This window comes from Apaloderma vittatum, unplaced genomic scaffold, assembly GCF_000703405.1.
Source record: "Apaloderma vittatum isolate BGI_N311 unplaced genomic scaffold, ASM70340v1 scaffold6862, whole genome shotgun sequence".
In the NCBI taxonomy this organism is placed as follows: Eukaryota; Metazoa; Chordata; class Aves; order Trogoniformes; family Trogonidae; genus Apaloderma; species Apaloderma vittatum.
The window spans coordinates 26,790-45,266 of record NW_009702845.1 but is presented as its reverse complement, the minus strand read 5'-3'; the positions used below and the strand labels follow the sequence as shown (position 1 = coordinate 45,266).

Here is an 18,477-nt window from a genome sequence, read left to right as displayed (position 1 = left end):
ATTCCTGCTTGCAGGGAGCAATAGGACAGGGGTGGAACCTTGAGCCTTCTGCATCCTAGCCTCATGGATCCACCACTGGTAGAATGCAGTGGGGAAGGCATCTCTCTCACAGAATTTGATAGCCAGAATACATGTGATGTGAGAAAGAGAGGAACCAAGGAGGTGAACTCCTGCTGGGGGCATGGGCTGCCAGACAAAGCCAATACACTCACATTCACACACAGAAACACACAAATAGGAGGTGCATGCATACATTCAGACTGGGTCATGGACCCTTCTGCAGTTCTGACAGCTCCAGGCATAACCTAACCCTTTGCTATCTAGAGCCTCCTTGCACTGGGAGGATCTGCAGACTTGCAAAGCCAACTGCACAGTCCTCTCCAAAACACAAACTGCTAAATCCCTCTCAGAAGTCACAATCTCAAAGTACTGGCAGCCTTAACTCCTCAGAGACAGCTGCTGGCAAGAGGTATGAAGATGTTACAAGCAGCTGAAAAACAACATAGCTCACACTGCAACTGCAATACATTCGGCCTTGTCTTAAGTGACGCATACTGTGGATAACCATTTTCCTGATAATTTTCTCCCAGAAATCATCTCTGGGCAAGCTTGTGCTCAGGGCTAACTGCATTTTACACACTCATGTTTCCTAATAACAATGTGCTTGTTTGGTGATGAAGTGAAGAAACAGAAGCAGTATTTATGAAATAATTTTGGCTACAAAGGTGTTTGATTTACTTCTGATTTTAAAATGCTCACTTTTTTCCTTAATTATACTACCTTGCTTCCCTAGGATCTTAATTTCTTATTTAGCCAAAACTCTCACTAACACAAAGGAATAAATGCAAGGGCCCATCCTGCTCCCATGCTTAAGCTCATGATAAGGAGGTTTTCACAATGGATTACTTTTTTTCCTCATTCAGCTTAAATATAAGTACAACCCATTTAACCTCTGTCATGTTATTTTCCCATTATGCTTTAACATACATATGCAAGGTGTAATTTAATCATTACAATATAAACAGATATTTGTCATTTATGTATTTCTGTTTTAGCCACATAGTTCAATGCCAAAATAGTCTACATACTTCTGTTACAGATGTATTGTCAAATGACAAACTGAATGTAATGATGCCACTGAGTTTACACCTACTGAAAAGCACGTTGTTTTTTTTGATCTTGACTAATACCCTAATTGCAGAGACAGCTTGTGCATGCATTTAATTTCACTTCATCTTTCAAAAAGTACTGAAGTATGCTCTTCAGGAGGCCTATGGTTGGGCTTGATGTTGACAGAGCATTTCAGTGCTCTGCTGAAGAAGAACAGTGTGCTTATCTGTAATTTACCTGACGAATTTACACGGGAAGGGGCATGCTCTGCTTGAATTTTGACACTGGATGCTCTCCTGGGAGGGCATGATTCACTATGACTTGCCTTGTACTCTATCTGTGTAGTTGAAATGCCTATTTTGGATGAAAAGCATACATCTTCATTGCTCAGATCTCCTTATAACATCCACTATTTAGCCAGAAGGACATTTCATGTGCTTTTCCAGGTGATAAAACACTCACGCTATTCAAAAGTTAAAGATCAGAGTCTAAGCTGTTCTTTCTCGGAGCTGTATTTCCAGCAACTGGAGTCTTAGAGTAAGCAGTTTATCAAATAATTCAGGTCACAGAACGACACTCTGTGTGATGAAATGCAAATGTTTTGCTAAAAGCATGATTTCTTCCCTTGTTTATCAGATGTAAGTAGACTTCATGGACAGATTAAGACTGCAATACAAGTAACTGGCAAAACTGAATCTATAGGTTCACTCCTGCACTAAATGTGGAAGTATTCCTTTCATTCCAATTCTTAATGTTAAGGGAGGTAGAAACCCTAGCTTTTCAAGTTGAAGGCTTCTGCCTTTCAGAGAATTTCTTCTATGTGTTTGTAAAACAAAAAAAATGCAGGTCTGTTGAGTCTCAGAATGAATAGCAGTAGTTAAAAAATCTAATTGCTCATTATTTATTTATCCCCTGTTACATTTTTTTTATTAGGCAAAGAAAATATGTGACCACATTATTGGGAAAAGTATCTGAGACTCAGTATGCTATGGTCTAGGAGCAAAATCTCTCAATGCAACTAATTATATATATCTACTCATGAATATGGCTGGAATTTCTGACATACGCATGAGTTGATGAACAGTTGCAAAGACACATGTTTTGAATGGTGACCACAATCAGGGGTTTAAATACACAATCAACCCACAAAAGTATTTAGTCAAGATGATAAAATATACCTTCATGTATCTTCATATCTCTATCCAGCCAGTGGATCTCTCACAGGTTTACCTAGCCAACAAAATATCTCTAGAGTAAAGCACACAATGTGACCAAGAAAATCAGTAAATATAGTATGTACATCTCTCCTCGTAATCTCAACCTCATTAGTGTTTGTCTTTCAGCATCTAAAGCTTTTTTGGTTTTCAGCATCTGAAGATCCTGGACTGCCCTGTTAAACCTTCCAACCTCTGAATCCCTGCTATTGATGAATGTCGAGACTGGCAAGATCAGCTTGGACAGTGAGGGTTTTTTCTGCCAGTCTGTATTTCACTAAGGTTGATTGGTTTTGCTCCTCTGTGTTCTGGCTGTTGAGGTCATGATGCCTTTTACAGGAAAATGAGTTGCTTATAAATTTTCATCTCTGTGAACTTTGAGAGTTGATGAGAAACCCCCAGACTTAAGGCTCACCTGGCTAAGAAACTGCAACAGTAGCCTTTCTTTTGTGGTCACTCAGATATAAAAACGTTTCAAAAGAGATGGAGAAGCTGACAATGTTCCTCTTGGGAGCCCCTTCTTCTGTCTGTTCTTCATGCTGCAATGTGTGTCAAAAATTACCCCTATTCCTCAAAACTGTAGGAAAGCATAGGGTGACAGCCGCAACCTGCAACGTGCCACAATTTGTTGCGTGGGAAATAAAGTAAAAAAAAGATTGTCCGCCGCAGGCAGTCTGCATTCTGCTCACTGTGAGTTGCTATTTTCTACAGGACACGATGTGTTCAGGATAAGCAGCACATGGAAATGAACAAATATGCTGCTATGGGTCAGATGTCTGGCAGATCCCTTCAGTGCAAAGGCTCTCTACGTTGTATTTTCTTTTTGCCTGTAGCTTTCTTATCACCTGACTCTCACGTCTGCACTCTGCAGTGGGAACCCATGCACCCAGCGAAGAAACACAAGTGCTGGGGCCAGGCTCTGCTGTGGGCCTCCTGAGGCAAGGGTGCCTGGAAAACACCAACTGGCTGACCACATCCCCTCCTTCTGTTGACTCTACCCTGGAAATACAGACAATTACTCGTATTTTCACATCAAATGGCCCACTGCTGGTGAACCAAGGGCTGAGGCTGTCAGCCTGCTCCAAAACAAAAGAAAACCAGTCTGCCTTGAAAAGTGTGAGTGGTCAGTCACAGAAACAACTGGGTATTGAACTATAAGTACCCGCACTCTTACATAACAGCTCTAGAGAGGACATGTAACTCAGCAGGCCCTGGCATCTGTCTGCTGGAGCTACACACTGTAAATTCGTTTTTTAAGATCAGCAAAATACATCAAAATTACTTTACAAAAATTATTGCTACCAACTTGGAATCAGCTGCAGGCTTTCCCTAGCAAAGGACAACTGGAAGTACTATCATTGTCATTAAAAATGCACATTTGCACTCCTATACTAGAAGGAACACAATTGCAAACTACAGAAATATAGATGAAATATTAAGATTATATCTCATGAATATACCTAAATTTCCTGAAAGCCACAATCCACACAACATCACCTGAAATGCAACGGCTACATGTATAGCCAGCCACTGAAAACATGTTGCCACTAAACTACTCACTGATTAATCAATAAGCCTGCCCAGTACGCTATTTCCCATCATTGACAACCTCTATAAGGATGAAATTGAATGAGTTACAAGTACAAATTATCTGGAAAATGCAAACTGCTGTCAGTGAAGATGCTATTTGTTCACCCTAGGGGAACTGAAACCTGGAGCTTGTAAACCTCTCAATGAAAGCGCAAACCTCCAGCCTTACTTTCAGCTGCACCCAAACAACTGTGGTGACTTCTTAGGTTACTGTGGTGAGATCTGATTCCCAAAATTCTAAAAGCACCCTCAGGCAGTTTCTTACCCAAGTTCTGCCCTGAGCGTCTCAACTGGGAATTTCCACTGATGTTGTATGCATGCACTCTCCTCAGGTTTTGCTTTTCATGTTACTACAAACACACAATTGTTATTTACTGACTGCATTTCCACCATTAATCATGGAAATGTCATAGTAATGAGCTGATATATTCCATGTCTTAGGTTGCAAGGCAAGTGACGAATGAAGAAAGTCCATAGCCATTCACCGTGAAATGGCTTTTTTTCTTCTGTCCTGTTTCAACAGGTCTGGGAGCCTGTGCTGGCAACTTTAGCAACTACAATTTCTGTGCAAAGATGTGGAAGACTAATTTTTGAAATATCATGGTACTGCTGAAGATACCAAATACCTTAGGGGCTGTGACAGTTCCTAGGACTAGTAAAGCTAACCATCTAGCTATAGTTAGTACCTATGCCTACAAGATACTACATCATCCAGTTGATTTCAGGGGACAAAAATTGATTGTCATCCACGCAAGGTTTCTGACCTGGTGATGTTACTCCACTACAAAGTTATGGTCCAATTTTCAACAACAACAACTGAACACTGTTGGTAATTTCCAGGGCATTGCTGATACAGCACAACATAGTTTATAATGACTTAAGTGCAAAGTGCACGTTACCATGTCCAAGCTGTGGACTCTCTCTCACACATCTGAAATCAGAGTTGTCATTGTCAGCTAAATAATGCCAAAGGAGAAATACCTCCTGATTTCACACAAAAAGGAACGAAAAAGTCTGGTACCTGTCTGAAACATGTCTGTGCGCTGCAGAAACTATTAAGGTGGAAATATTCAAGATATCGGAGTGGCAGAAGAGCAACCAAGGGTACATGTCAGGGAAAGGAAAAGCCAAGAGTGTTGGTATACGGTGTCAGAAAAGTGCTGAAGAAGCATTAGTGGGTTTACTGATGAGGAAGATGAGTAGTTAAGATGATGAGCAGCTGGAGTGGGAAATATCATCGAATCCCTGTTGAAAGATGAAGAGCAATTTTCTACCATTATGTCAGTTAAAGGTACAGATGAGCATTTGTGCTGAAACCTGGGACAGAAATTCAGCCATCTGAGTGATGACAGGAACCTGACCCTTCAAGTAAGTCAACAGGTCTCTGGTCTTCAACAGTTTGCTTTTCCCACCTTGAAAGCTGTCCTCTCAAGAGAAGGAAAGTGCTAAGCCTAAGACTGACTTTTTAGAATTCAGTTATTCAGTAGCAACTTTCTGATACCATAATGGAATTTCAAACTAAATTGATCACACATGACTTTTTAATTTTCTTTTAAACCCATACACTTCTAAAACTTTGCAATATTCAGAAATGGTTATCTGTATACAAGTCAAAATACGGCTTCAGTAGATAACAAAAAAGAAACTCCACTTGCTACTCATAGCAGATGTACTCCTTCAACTTCTTTGAAAACTGCAATACAATCTGTGTACAGTTTCACCTAGCTTGGAGTCTCACCTCCTTCCACAGACTGATATAAACTAAATCCATAAGAATATTTTCCAGCATAATTTTCAGTGATTGCTGTGTTTAATGCTAGCAGACAATGGAACTTAAGCCAGATAGGAAATAAACATAAATGTTAATTATCTTGCTGGAGATGAGAAGCCAAATGACATCTGGAGTAGGCATCATTGTAAACAGGAAAAAGGCTACTTAGCTTAGAGGTTTATAAATAGCAGATATACACATCAGGAGGAGGTTGGCAGGTTAAGAAAGGACACGGGCAGCTCTGCAATAATGAGCAAGTGAGAGAGACGGAAAGAGAGCGTATGTGAAATTATTTCTGGGAAGACCATTTTTGTCCAAGACAATTTTCATTATGCTCTTTATTGGACAGATGCTCAGTGTGGTAGGAGAAACCTTCCCTTGTTTATATGTTACCCCAGTTTACCTGGTTCTCTTTCCTAAAGCAATAAATACAGAAAGACTGGGACCACCACGGCAATGTGGCAGAATGTAGGGCATCAGCCCCACAGATCTCCCCAGAGGACCACAGCAAAGTCTTGAGCAGCATCCTGCAACCATTTGTGTGCAAACTGAACTTCATGTACCATGATTAATTTCCCTGACACCATGTGGGCTTCATTGCAGCACACAAAACCAAACACAGACTTATGTATTTTTAGGATCAGGACCTACTTAGCAACAGTCAGCATCTGTACTTAATGTGCTGAGTAAATGTGAGAGAATTCTGTGTTTAGGTGCAGTCTGGGCTTTTCTTCAGAGCAGCATGGATATGTTTCCACAGTAATGCTGAAAGTTAAATACTCTGTAGTCGCTGATGTTCATTTAAACAATTATAATGTTGTCTAACGCAGCTGGGAACGGAGGTACAGTAGTCTCATTTTTAAAAGCACGGCCTTTAAGATAACATTAGAGAGCTCTAGTGGGCACGCTGCCCATTTCTGATTCCCAAGCCACTTCTATTCTTCATAGGAATTAACACTGTAATCAGAATGCATCTGTATAACATTTTCCTTGTGCTGATCAAGTTATCAGCAACTCGGTGATTACCTTATGCAGCCCATTGCATATGCTAGGCCAAATTATTAAATATTTTCTGGTAGAGGAGATAATGGGGGATTTCCAAGCACAAGATAGTGTCACATAAAAACTACAGTAAGAGTGAACATCAGGGATGTACAATAAAAGGCGAAAAAGATCTTTTGTTGTATTGCAGGAACATCCTTCTGTACTTGGTGCAAAAATCAAGGGGTACATGAGCATTAACACTTACAAGATACATAGGTAGTCTGGCATCAGTCTTAGCAACCTAAGAAGTCATGCAAAAATATATGCATGTATGCCTTCATGTACAGGTCAAGAAAGATTTCTATTATGTCATTTGACCTTTGCGAAGTTGGAGGCAAAGGTATCTGATCTTGGCAGTAAAACCCAAGATTACACTACAGTTTATGCTGTGAATAAAGGGTAGGACAAAGAGAGAATGTAGCACCCCTTAGCTGCAAGTCCAATGCTCACCAGCTATACTGGGAATCTCTAGAGAAACTTCCCAGGGAAACAGTTCAGACTTCCAGTGACACTTCAGAAACGTATGTACATTCACACAAAAAAGAAGAGGAAAAAAGAGGCAGGAACATTCTCTGAAACACTTAAAAATCTTCATGTACTGATGAAAAATTATAAGCAGTGCAATTACTATCAATCACAATATCCTTTAAGTATTTTTTCAATTATCTGCTGCAATGTTAATCACTTGTTCAAAAATCAACACTTCTCAAGTCCAATTCTACAACTGTTACTAGGTTTGAAGAGTAGCATCTGAAGTTCCGAATACTCTTTTTTTTAGCTATTCATAGTTAATTATGCTTCACTTTTCACATTTCACCTTCTTCTAACTGAACACGAAAGAATTTGTAAGCGACATTTATTGTCCATCATGCAACTTTCTGCTCTACTATTAAATATTCAGCATCTTTTCCAGATGAAGAGGTTGAATTATACAATGAAATTAAAAGATTTGAAGTTTTAACCCTTATTGTTCTTACAACTTTACAAATTCTCATATTTCAAAGTTAGGTTATGTTCATTGCCAATACAACCAATTTAAATGCAGTGTGTATGTAACCATACTGACTTCTGCTTCTGACCCAGGATTTGTTTCCTCCCAAGAACACAGAAGCCACAGAACTGGCCAAAGACCACTGAAATCAATGGAAGGGCTACCAGTTACTTTGATGGAATGTGGATCGGGCTTTGAGCGTAATACTGCTGACTTCATCGATTCATCACAAGGGCTGAATTTGGCTTTGACAGATGTAAAGCGGTTCATCCCATGCACCTTTAACAAATGCATACACTTTAACCCCACCCTTCCACTCTCAGAAATTTAGAGCATTTTCTTTTGCTAGCTCTGTTAAGGAGCCCCAGCACTTGCACAGGTAAAATGAATGACTGAAAGTCATGCAGTTGTTCGTACTTACAGGTGTCTGGCTTGAGCTGACTGTTGGTAATTCCAAAATACTGAGGATTTTCGATGACTGGAATCTTCGTCATCCCAATGATGACCGCGTCAGGACCGCCCTCAGAAGAAGATGGAGTGTTACTGCCATTTGAGATGTGGTGGAGGGGACTGGCTGAATCGTCATCATTGCTGATAACTGAAGACGGACCTAGAGTTAGAAACAAAGATTTTCCTGTAACTCAGCACATGGTTTCCTTCCCTCAGATGATTCCATTTGTACTTTTTTTCTACTTTTTCTTGGACCAGTTTGTCCTCTATCCCCATAGTCAACATCTCTCTTTGTGTGTCTTGTTGACTTTACCTCAAGAATTTTTTATGTCTGGGTGTAGATGGAGAACAATGGCTTTTTTCCATTAGGAGTTGGAATGTGGAGCAAATTTTTGGTAGATCATCCAGACTAAATATGTCAGGGTCCAGCATAGCCACCTGCAAATAGATCAAACTCCTTCTCTTGTTCTCAGAAGTAAGCTATGAAATACATGCATTAACTTTTTCACCTTATGCCTTACTTGGATCACTCAGCAATAACTGCCACAAATTCAAGGTACGTCTACCCCCCCCCCCCCCCCGCCTTTCTAGCCGTCCCCCCCCCCCCCCCCCTTTGAGTTGACATTATAATAAGACAAAACACACAGAGGAGATGTGCTTGTCCTCATGTGGGAAGCTAGTAATTTCTAAAAGACAACACAACTGGGAGCTAAAACCCAGGGGACAATTCGAACAGTCTCAGAAGGTGTGGAGGAGATCCTGGGAACAGTAGTGGGAAAGACACACCCCACTCCACTGCAAAATCTGGGGTCACTGAAGAGAGGCTCCTCCAGCCCAGAGAAACCTCCTACTGCCTCCCTCATTCATATCTGAGCCTAGTCACCTTCCACAAAGACATTTGTTTTGATCAGTAATTCTGTGACAGCTTTTGTTTTGTTTTCACTCTGTGCTTTATATTTTTAATGGCAGTGCCATGGAGACAAAACCTTGTAAATGGGTAAAAGGTATCCTGCTTAGCACAGTGTCCCGCTTCTGTGAGCCACAGGGCCTTTGATCTAAGAGCACGGTGACATTTGAACTCTTGCCTTCTAACCCTGCCATCTAAATTCCACGTTATCTTCCAGTTTATACCCAGTATTTGAAGAAAACCAGAAGCACCATTTAGCAGCAACATTTTTTGTAATCTCCCCACTGAAGAGCCAGCAGAGATCACACACGTCACACTTCACTTCATCCTCCATCCATGTTAAGCAGCATTTTTGGAGTGGCATTAACACACTCTAATCGTAACAATAAAGAGACCACACTAGAAACAGACGGAAAAATTCGCCCTCTGGAAGTGCTCACTCTGGAACGGCATCCTCAGACAACACCCATGTTTAGCACGTGGGCAGCAGGGAAAGGTAGGGTGAAATGTTTCCCCAAAGAAGGGAGAAACAGAGAGGACCTTGAGGACAACAAAAGGCCGTATTTACTCCAAGCTGTCAGTCACCCTACTGCAGAACATTGGATCCCCAGACTGAGTTTTTAAGTTGGAGAGAAGGAACTGCACAGAGGCAAGGCAGAGCCGAGTAACCAGCGACATAAATGGCATCTGTGTCTGCAAGGGAAACAGGGGATGCAGAGAGAGAGAGACAGAGAGAATGGGGACCAGCAGCAAGGCCTGTAGACACATCATTGAAGACGTGAGAGAGGATGGGCAGGATCCGCCATAGCATATAGAAAATTGAGGAACAAGATGACAACTAGGCCAGTCCCGGACACAGCCAGCAAGGACAGCTTTAAAGAAAAGAATCTCTTACTCTTTTGTGTCTCACTATACTGTTAACAAAAACACTTTATCATTACATGGCATGGCTCACAGGAATAAAACTTAAATAATTTGGCATGTGGCTATTCAACCCTACCTTTAGAGACTCAAGTGCACTCCCACCCCTGTCTTGCTTCCTTTCTCCTCAGCTGGTTTAATGGTGCATGAGGGAAATGTTCTCATAGTTTGAAAAAGTACTTCCCGCCCTAACCAGAAACATTAGAGGTAATTTTTCAAATACCTTGCACTTCACTGGAAAGTCACTGTTGACAAATGCAAGTGAAGCCTCGATCTCTGCAATTTATCAAGTGAAATACTAATACCAAGGCTGGTTTTGTCATTACTGATCACCCAGATTCTCAAAAGATTGATTCTACTAGGAAAGCTTCCAGGATTAAGAGTTTTCGGTGAGATTTCTCTAATGAAGCACAGAGCCTAAGATACTGTGTGAAAGACTCCCCCAGATGGCACAGAAAATACTTACGTGAAGTTACAACACATTTTTCAGTGAAAAAGTTGTGTGCAGTGGCATTAGAGTGCAAATCTATTTAAAATAGCATTCAATTTTTTCCAGCTATCATCCTTACATCTCTAAACTTTTTGAATGTCTAGGTAATGGCTACAAAAAGCAGCCAACAAACACACATTTTTCTAAGGAAAATAAAGTCCTTTAATACGAATATAGTTTTAGTGTGACCGTCAAATCCCTTCTCTTATAGCAAATGGGTGAATTCTCTTAGCTTTGTAATTTAACAGAGGCATGTCTGCAAGTCCTTTTCAGCCCTGCTGTTCTCTGCGGCACAGGAGGAAGCTCTTTCATCATTGTTTGCTGCTACCACACATGTGGTGATGGCAATGAAAAGTGACCATTACACATTTCTAGATGTTAAAGTGGAATAATGAATAGAAATTCATTCTGTTCATCAAACCATCTCTGCTCTACTTCAAGGCCCAATTTTGCACAGGGAACCATTTTTTCAATCAGTATAAACTGCAAAGTGCTGCAGGTGCAAAGTAGACAGTTGTTCTGTAAATCTATTTACTCAATTAGGCTAACTCATGAAAATTACTCTTCCGTTTGGTATGAAGCAGGCTCCACGTATACTCAGCTCTGTGATGTAGGTAAGGAAATGCTGAAAACTAGGTGATTTCTGAAGCAATTTCTGGCAATACAAAACAATTGAAGGAAAAATTCAGCTCTGAGAACTTTGTGCTGTGTCACTTAGTGATCCTTCTCACTTATTAGTAAGTAATTGGCTTATGCAATCGTCTTTAGAAGTTGTTTGGGTTCAAATTTCCTATTTCCTGTATATTTCTTCTCTAATTAAGACAATGAGGACTCAGCAGATGGAATTTTTGTGGATCAGAGGCAGTTGAGCTCACAACCTTTCAAACTTCCCTTTTTGTCAATGTGAGCAAACTGGCCCATAAAACTGTTTCTACACTTGCTTATTTGCCATACTATCCACTTGCCACAAAGTTACCTTTCCTTTTTCTCAATCTACTAAGCCACAATGCAATTATTGGCTAGGACTGATATTCTAGCACCGCAAAAAGACTTTCTGGGAGGTAAGAAGAGCACATTGCCTCTGCTGACAGGAAGCTAGACCTGCCCTTTTCTGAATATGCACTGAGCTCAAACTGAAGAGTAATTTCTTAAGTGCTTTAAAGTGCATTTTCATCCGGATGCAACTGGGCCACTGAATTACTTGTCAAAGGCAGAATGAGTATGATAATTACCGTCATCATCTACTACTGATTCTGTTTTTTTATAAAATCTCCTGCTGGTTTCACACCTGAAATCTGAAATTTTTAGACAAAACGTCATTGGTGGGAGTGAAAATCATGGGTTGTCGATAGCCATTAGCTACTGCCAATAGCTGACTCATAGTCAGGTTGAGCATTTAAGAAAATTCCAGAGGCCTTCTCAACCTTCAAATGTGCTGGCCAACATCTTCACTTGATTTAATTTTTACACTATATTTCTTGTCTTAAGCAGATAGGAGCCAGAGCTAAATAAGAAGTAGTAGCCTGCCTTGGAGAAGAAACATGAGAGCTATACACTGCAGGGCTGAAAGTCTTCTCTCTGTCATGCTGAGCTAAAAAACTGTTCATGCTGCATCACTTAGGCCTACGAAAAATCCCTTCTGTGTACAAAAAACCAGTAGCTCTCTGAAAAAGTAGCGACATATAAGAGAATCAATTATGTTTGAAATTGACAAGCTAAAATAAAGCCAAAATATGACCCACACTTAGGTTGTGAATCATGTTCGGCACATGGTGTGGGCACAGACAGAAACAGCAAACTTCTCTCACACAACACTGGAGGCAATCAAAAACTGCTGAGGTGGGGTCATGGTTTACCTTTACTAGTGCCAGCACCCCAAAATGCAACCCATTTCTGTGCTACCTCTTGAAAAGTGCAACTCTGCATTGTCCTTGACCTCAGTGGTGCCAACAAGCATCAGCTTCCTTAGGTTTAGGAAAAAAAAATCTAATAAAACTAAAATTTTCAAGTTGTGCTGCTATTTCTGGCAAGGAGAAGGAGTTTCATTATTATAAAATCCAGTCATCCCTGCTGCTCCTATAGCCATTAGAGTTAATGCAGTTTTAACATGCACGATACCAAGAACTATCTGAACTGCTATTTTTTGCAGTGTATTTTTGCTGTACATTTTGCTTTGCATTATTCCAGGCTTCTGCTAACACACAGGTACTTGGCTGTGGCAACAGATCTGGCTACCGGCTGCCACTGTAATAATCCACATGACCTTCCTGTGTATTAAAGTACAGAAAGAGTCCCAAAGTGAGTTACAGCATGACTCAGCTAAGCAGGCTCAGGCAAAAAGAAAAAAAAAATAAAAAGGAAAGGCTCTGAAACGCAGAATCAGAGAGAACATAGAGGTTTTGTTTGCACCTAGCACGGCCTTGCAAGCACGTATACTAAGATTTCTGTTTAAATGGTCACAAACAAGCACTGTGTCCATCTACATCTCTCTCCACCTCCCGTATTAAAGACATAAACAATCTACTATGCATGTTTGCTCGCCAAACTCTAACAAGATCTCTCGGAGGCTACAATGACTTGCATCCTGGTCACAACACGCTTGTGTGCGTCACACATCAGTGATCCCTGAAGTCACTACTAATCGTTCAGGCACACTGGGAAACAATAGGATAATAACAATTATCAAAAAAACCCAGCCTATTTTAGCTTTCTAGTTGGAGCTATTTAATGACAGGGATGCATCAGTTTAGTTAAATGTTAGGAGGCAGCTCAGGTAAAGAGGACTCTTTGTAGAGATGATTTTGTGCTGTGCTGCCTTAATAACCATGTGTCCTTCCATGAAAAACGCTGTTGACTGCTTGGAAGATTTCTCAGCTGACCTTGTACTAGCATTAGCTCTTCTTGTTTCCTCTGAGAGCAGGGACCAATCTGTGCCGGGACATGGTAATAGTGCACCATCAAGTCAAAAGCAGGATAGGGAGTGCATGTCACATCAGTCAGCATCACCTCCGCTGAATTTTAAGGCCATACTGAATCTTCCCTCTTTCTCCTTCTGGAGGGGTGTATTTTTGCCCTAGTGAAATACCTTGTTCTGAAAAAGCAATTACACAAGGTTTCTTTTCCCATGGGACTCCCATATTTGCTGTAGATTCTAAGTTCTTTTCTGCATAATTAAAGGGGAAGTTTTATGCTCCAGAAAGAATAGATATTCAATTCTTTTCTGTTATCAAGCTAGGATCCACCTTTCTAACCAGAACAGACATCTTTTTAGCTTAACTATTGAACCACTATTTTATACTTCACTCACTCTGGAAGAAAACTCACCCATTATGGCTTGGCATACTTTACTTTTTTGTCTAACGTGCTATAAGCTTTGCATTCCAAAGTTCAATGACTGTATGCAACTGTGATATCAAATCATGTTTACATAATTCTATTAGACTGGATTACAGAGCCCAGCATAATAGCAAGTAATGCAATTATAGAAACTTTATTTTATATTATTGGTCTCTTTAAATGCTGCATACTGAATACAGGGGATTGAACTGGAAGGCATAAACAGAACATAAGGAAAAAATTCAAAGCCAACTGAATGAGCCTGCCAAAGAAACCAGTTTAGACTCACTTTGCTTGGTGGAGCTGTTCAAAGTCAAATTTTCCTGCAAATCTAGAGTGGGCTTATTAAAATGATGGTCTTTGCTTTGCAGCTGCTGATGCTTTTAATGAGGGAAAGCTCAAGGCAAGGTGCTTCAATGCTTCTTCAGTAGTTCAGCGGTGCAGAGCAATAGAATTTCTTGTCTCTCCCTACCCTCCAAACAACTCTTTTTGTCTCATATCCCCACCCATGCCAGCTCCACAGAAAACAGCCATTTGTCTTAGCCTCAGTGAAGTCATCTCAATAGTCACTGTCAGGCTCAGTTGCAAAACAAGTATTATGGGGTTAATCCTTCTTTGTTTGTGATGGAGAAAACACAAGAATAAAATCACCCCAAGCAACATTATACTCTGCTGAAGCACACTGCTTTTCACAGCTCAAACTGTGCATGTCCTTCTATCCTGGTGCAGCACACTGAGCCAAAAAACACACTGTAGACATTAAGCCTGTGACTCAGAAAACTGAGACTTGCCAGGCTTGGGTGTTTAGAGGATAAATAATTTCACATCTTCTGACAGGTATCATTAATCTGTTCAGCTGATTTGCAGCCAGCACTGCTTGTTTAAGCTTGTACTCTGTTGCTTCTTGACATATGAGATGGGAAAAACTTTCTGACACTGCACAAGAAGTTCAGTTCCCATCCAAGAGCATGCTCCCAGGAAGTCAAGGGAACCAGAACAGAGAGCTAGAGAACTTCCCCACACTCAGCAGACAAATGCCTCTGTTCCCTGTCAGCATGCACTTCTAACAGTCCCTGTATAAGAGAAGGAAGGCAGTTCCTAGGAGGTCTGTTGCAGGAGTAAGTGGCTGAAACTAAAGGTTTAAACTCAAGAAGTAGCCCTTAGAAGTCTATTCACTTACAAGGCCTTCAAAATAAAGTGGAGATATTTTTGTTTAAAACTATGATGAAGCCACACCACTTTGATCTAACGTTTCATTTAGGTGATCACGAATCCAAGATGGTTTGTTTTTTCTTTTCATGTGAAAGATCAATGTTTTGTCTTTCCTCATTTGTTGCAGCTTCCAAGAATGAATTGCATTGTTGTCACTGTAGCGTTTTCATATAGAGCAAATAAGTTACACTGCTAGATTATTTCCTTCTTATGTAGAATTAAGTAATGCATATCTTTGAGTCTAGTGAAATAATAGGTATGTTAATTGGCTTTATAGTACCAAATTTTCAGTGTTGCTATGTGTCAAAATTACAGTCACAGTAATTGAAATGCCTTTCCCCTAAAATACACATTCCTCTTGCTGGAAAACTTATTTCAAATGCCTAACTTCTCTAGAGAGTAACAAACATGCAATCTGGGCAACTTCCACCGAAGTGACTGTGCACAGATTTTAGCCACTCAAGTATTTCATCAGGCCTTTTTGTTGTGGCTTTCAGTCTAAGAGCCACAGCTGCGTATTTGTTTGCTTTGGTTTTATTCTGGAGAGTGACTGTGAAGGAATCCCAGTCAGTTCCTTTCAACTGCCTTTCTTCTCACAACCTTGTCTATACTCCCCTGTATGCATGCATTCACGCATCACTCTATGCTCAAGCCTAGAGCATTTCAGAGGTCACAGTTTCCACAAGGGAGGTTTCCAAATAGTGAGGACTCTCTAGGATAACCTAGGAGATCCCTTCACAACGCAAGTCACTCCCTGAAAGCTATGCAACCTACGGGACACAGGGACAGAGACAGAGGTGGCTAGGTCTGCAACAGAGTGGCAAGGCAGTTCACCCAAGAAACCTCCTTTTCAGCACCGCAAAACCTCAATGAGGTCTCTAATATATACTGGATTTGCTAGCACTGTTTCTTCAGGATGAAAGCTGCATGACCACTCTCTGCCCAGGCCTCACTCCAAAATGAGTTTTCCCTGGGGATGCAATCAGTGAAGCCTCAGCCTGAGGCACAAAGCTTGCCCATTTCTTTCTCCTTTCTGCCAGAATTTGTATAACGCAGCTCACAACCACAATCTGGTAAGTACCTTCAAACTCTTAATCGCCATAACCAATAAATCCTCACAGTTTGTCCTTGGTGAGGTACATGCTACTATTACCCCCCAATTTGGAGGCAACAGGATGAGCTCTGCATAGCTCACTGAACTGACCAGTGGTGCAGGTGGGATCTTTGTCCAACTTATGGCCAGGACATGGGAGGGACTGCCCTCCCCAGCTGTTGAACCAGGGAGCCTTTCGGGACTTACAGCCCTCCTTCAGCTGTAGGATAAATTGTGGCTTATAGAGCTGCCCGCTTCTTCACAGACACGTTTGCAGTATCTGCAGCTCAGATGATGTGCCCTGTCATAAAGAATGAGGAATTTATGGCCCTTTTATTACTAGTAGTCAAATGAAACACAGACCTGAGACAAAAATCTAGCAGGGATGCAGCGTATTAATCAACATGAATATATATGAGCCAGAGAATTAAGGATACAAGGCAACAGAAAATGGAAAAGAAGGAAAGAAAAAATAATTTATCTTTTTTAATATAGATCACCAAGACTACTCATTATAGCCACCTGCAGGTTTGGATATCTTGGAAATGTGGGTAAAATTACAATCCTTCAAAAACACTACAGTGAAAAATCACTGCAATAAGAAAAAAAGATCATCTGGAAAGTGCTTGTTGGCATCAAGCAAAAAACAATAATTCACCCAAAATTAAATCCTTGTTGCCTTTCACTTCATTTAAGAACTATTCAATTAACAATCATTTACCTCTACACTTTCTATAAATAACCTAAGTGCTAGCATTCCCATTCCTAGGGATGGGAATGAGGTCCTCTGTTGCCTAGAAGATAAATACAATGTGTACAGAATCAAACACAAGTTTCTCCATGTTGTTTTGGCATTCAGTCATAATCTGAGAGAACAGTAAAGCTCTTTGGATTAATCAGCTTGAATAATTTTCCAAATTCTTCTTAGGTAGACATGCTTAGATGATATGGCATATACACCAGGTTGTGGAGAAATGCTCTCTCATATTAAACTCATATTTGTTGCCTGTGTGTTTATTTATTCATTTAGTTTTAGAAAGAAAAATAAAAAGCATTACTGATGAAACTATTTCCCTTCTTTAAAACATCCCTGATTATTTCTTGGGAATACAAAGATACTATCTACAGGCTTCTCCTATCCAAGCAAATCAGCTGAAAACATGAGATGAAAAAATCTAGAAATACTCAGAGATCTGAGGAAAACCTGAAGAATTTGGATTTCTTTTACTCTAAACAGACATCTGATGAGGTACATGAGGAAAGCCTTCCAGTGGAAGACAACAATCTTTATTTCATGCTAGACAGAAATGAAAAGTTGCATGACAAAAGTTCATCAAGAAAAATTGAAGCAAAATGTTAGGAAAACATCCACAGGCACTGCAACTGCTCATAGGAGACTCAGAATTTTCCACTTTTTGAGATTGTGGAGCCACATCAGGAAAATACCTGTTGGAAAAGATACAGGTATAGCTGATACAGGCTTAGGACATTGAAGAATTTCCCAGGTTGCCTTTCAGTCCTTCTCTTCCATAATGACAAAAAGGTAGAGACCTTAAGTGGTGTTATGGAAAACACTCTGGGTTCTTCAAATGTTTATCTGTACCTATTCAGAACTGAATGAGGCCTGTAGCTCAACAAATACATAGCATGTATCAATAAAGTACAGACATTTAAATGTGTTGCAGGTTACTTTGCCAGGCTGCAGAATCAAGATAGGTTTAGTCAGGTGAGAAGCACACCAGTGATGTAGAAATCCACAGTCTACTGTAGGTTAGTTTACAAAAACACACATTACTTAATTTCATGCTTTACATACAATTTATTTCACTGCTTTTTTTCCCCTGAATTGTTTCTGAAATGGACATGTTAACTACATGACACTGTTACACATGGTTTTGCATTATTTCTCACTTTTTGTGAGAAGATTCCTACAGGCCCACAAAACTGCACGAATTATGAAGTCAACACTGTCCTACACTGATATATACACTTCTCAATTTGTTCTCACTAAGCACTCCAGCATAATAGCTTCCAATTAATTTTTCATGTACAGTTGCACTAGCTGACCTTAAACGTGACAACCTGCAAAGAAGCAGAAGTAAATGATTACATACAATCAACCCAAACATCAGGCTTAAATTGTAAACAACATCTGCAGAAATCTAGTTTTGCTGTTTACTCATCTTTCATCGAGATGATCTTGCAGCCCAGCTAAAGCTTTCTTGGACTTGCATAGACTTTGACTGGCTCCTCTTCATCTCCAAACATTCCCCATCCTTGAACATAGTTTTACAAAGGCTCATCTGTGCCTGAAGAGGAAGGCATCAGAAGATGGCAAACTAATACTC

The 18,477-nt window shown here is 40.4% G+C and overlaps 1 protein-coding gene across 1 annotated transcript in view; it reads right to left on the bottom strand.

The window, feature by feature from the left end:
* Positions 1–18,477, bottom strand: part of LOC104270102 (BDNF/NT-3 growth factors receptor) — a 95,053-nt gene that overhangs the window by 73,350 nt on the left and 3,226 nt on the right. Inside the window, exon 2 of the mRNA XM_009864363.1 lies at positions 8,142–8,330. Within this exon, the coding sequence (XP_009862665.1) occupies positions 8,142–8,330 (189 nt within the window). The remainder of the gene's footprint in view (positions 1–8,141; positions 8,331–18,477) is intronic.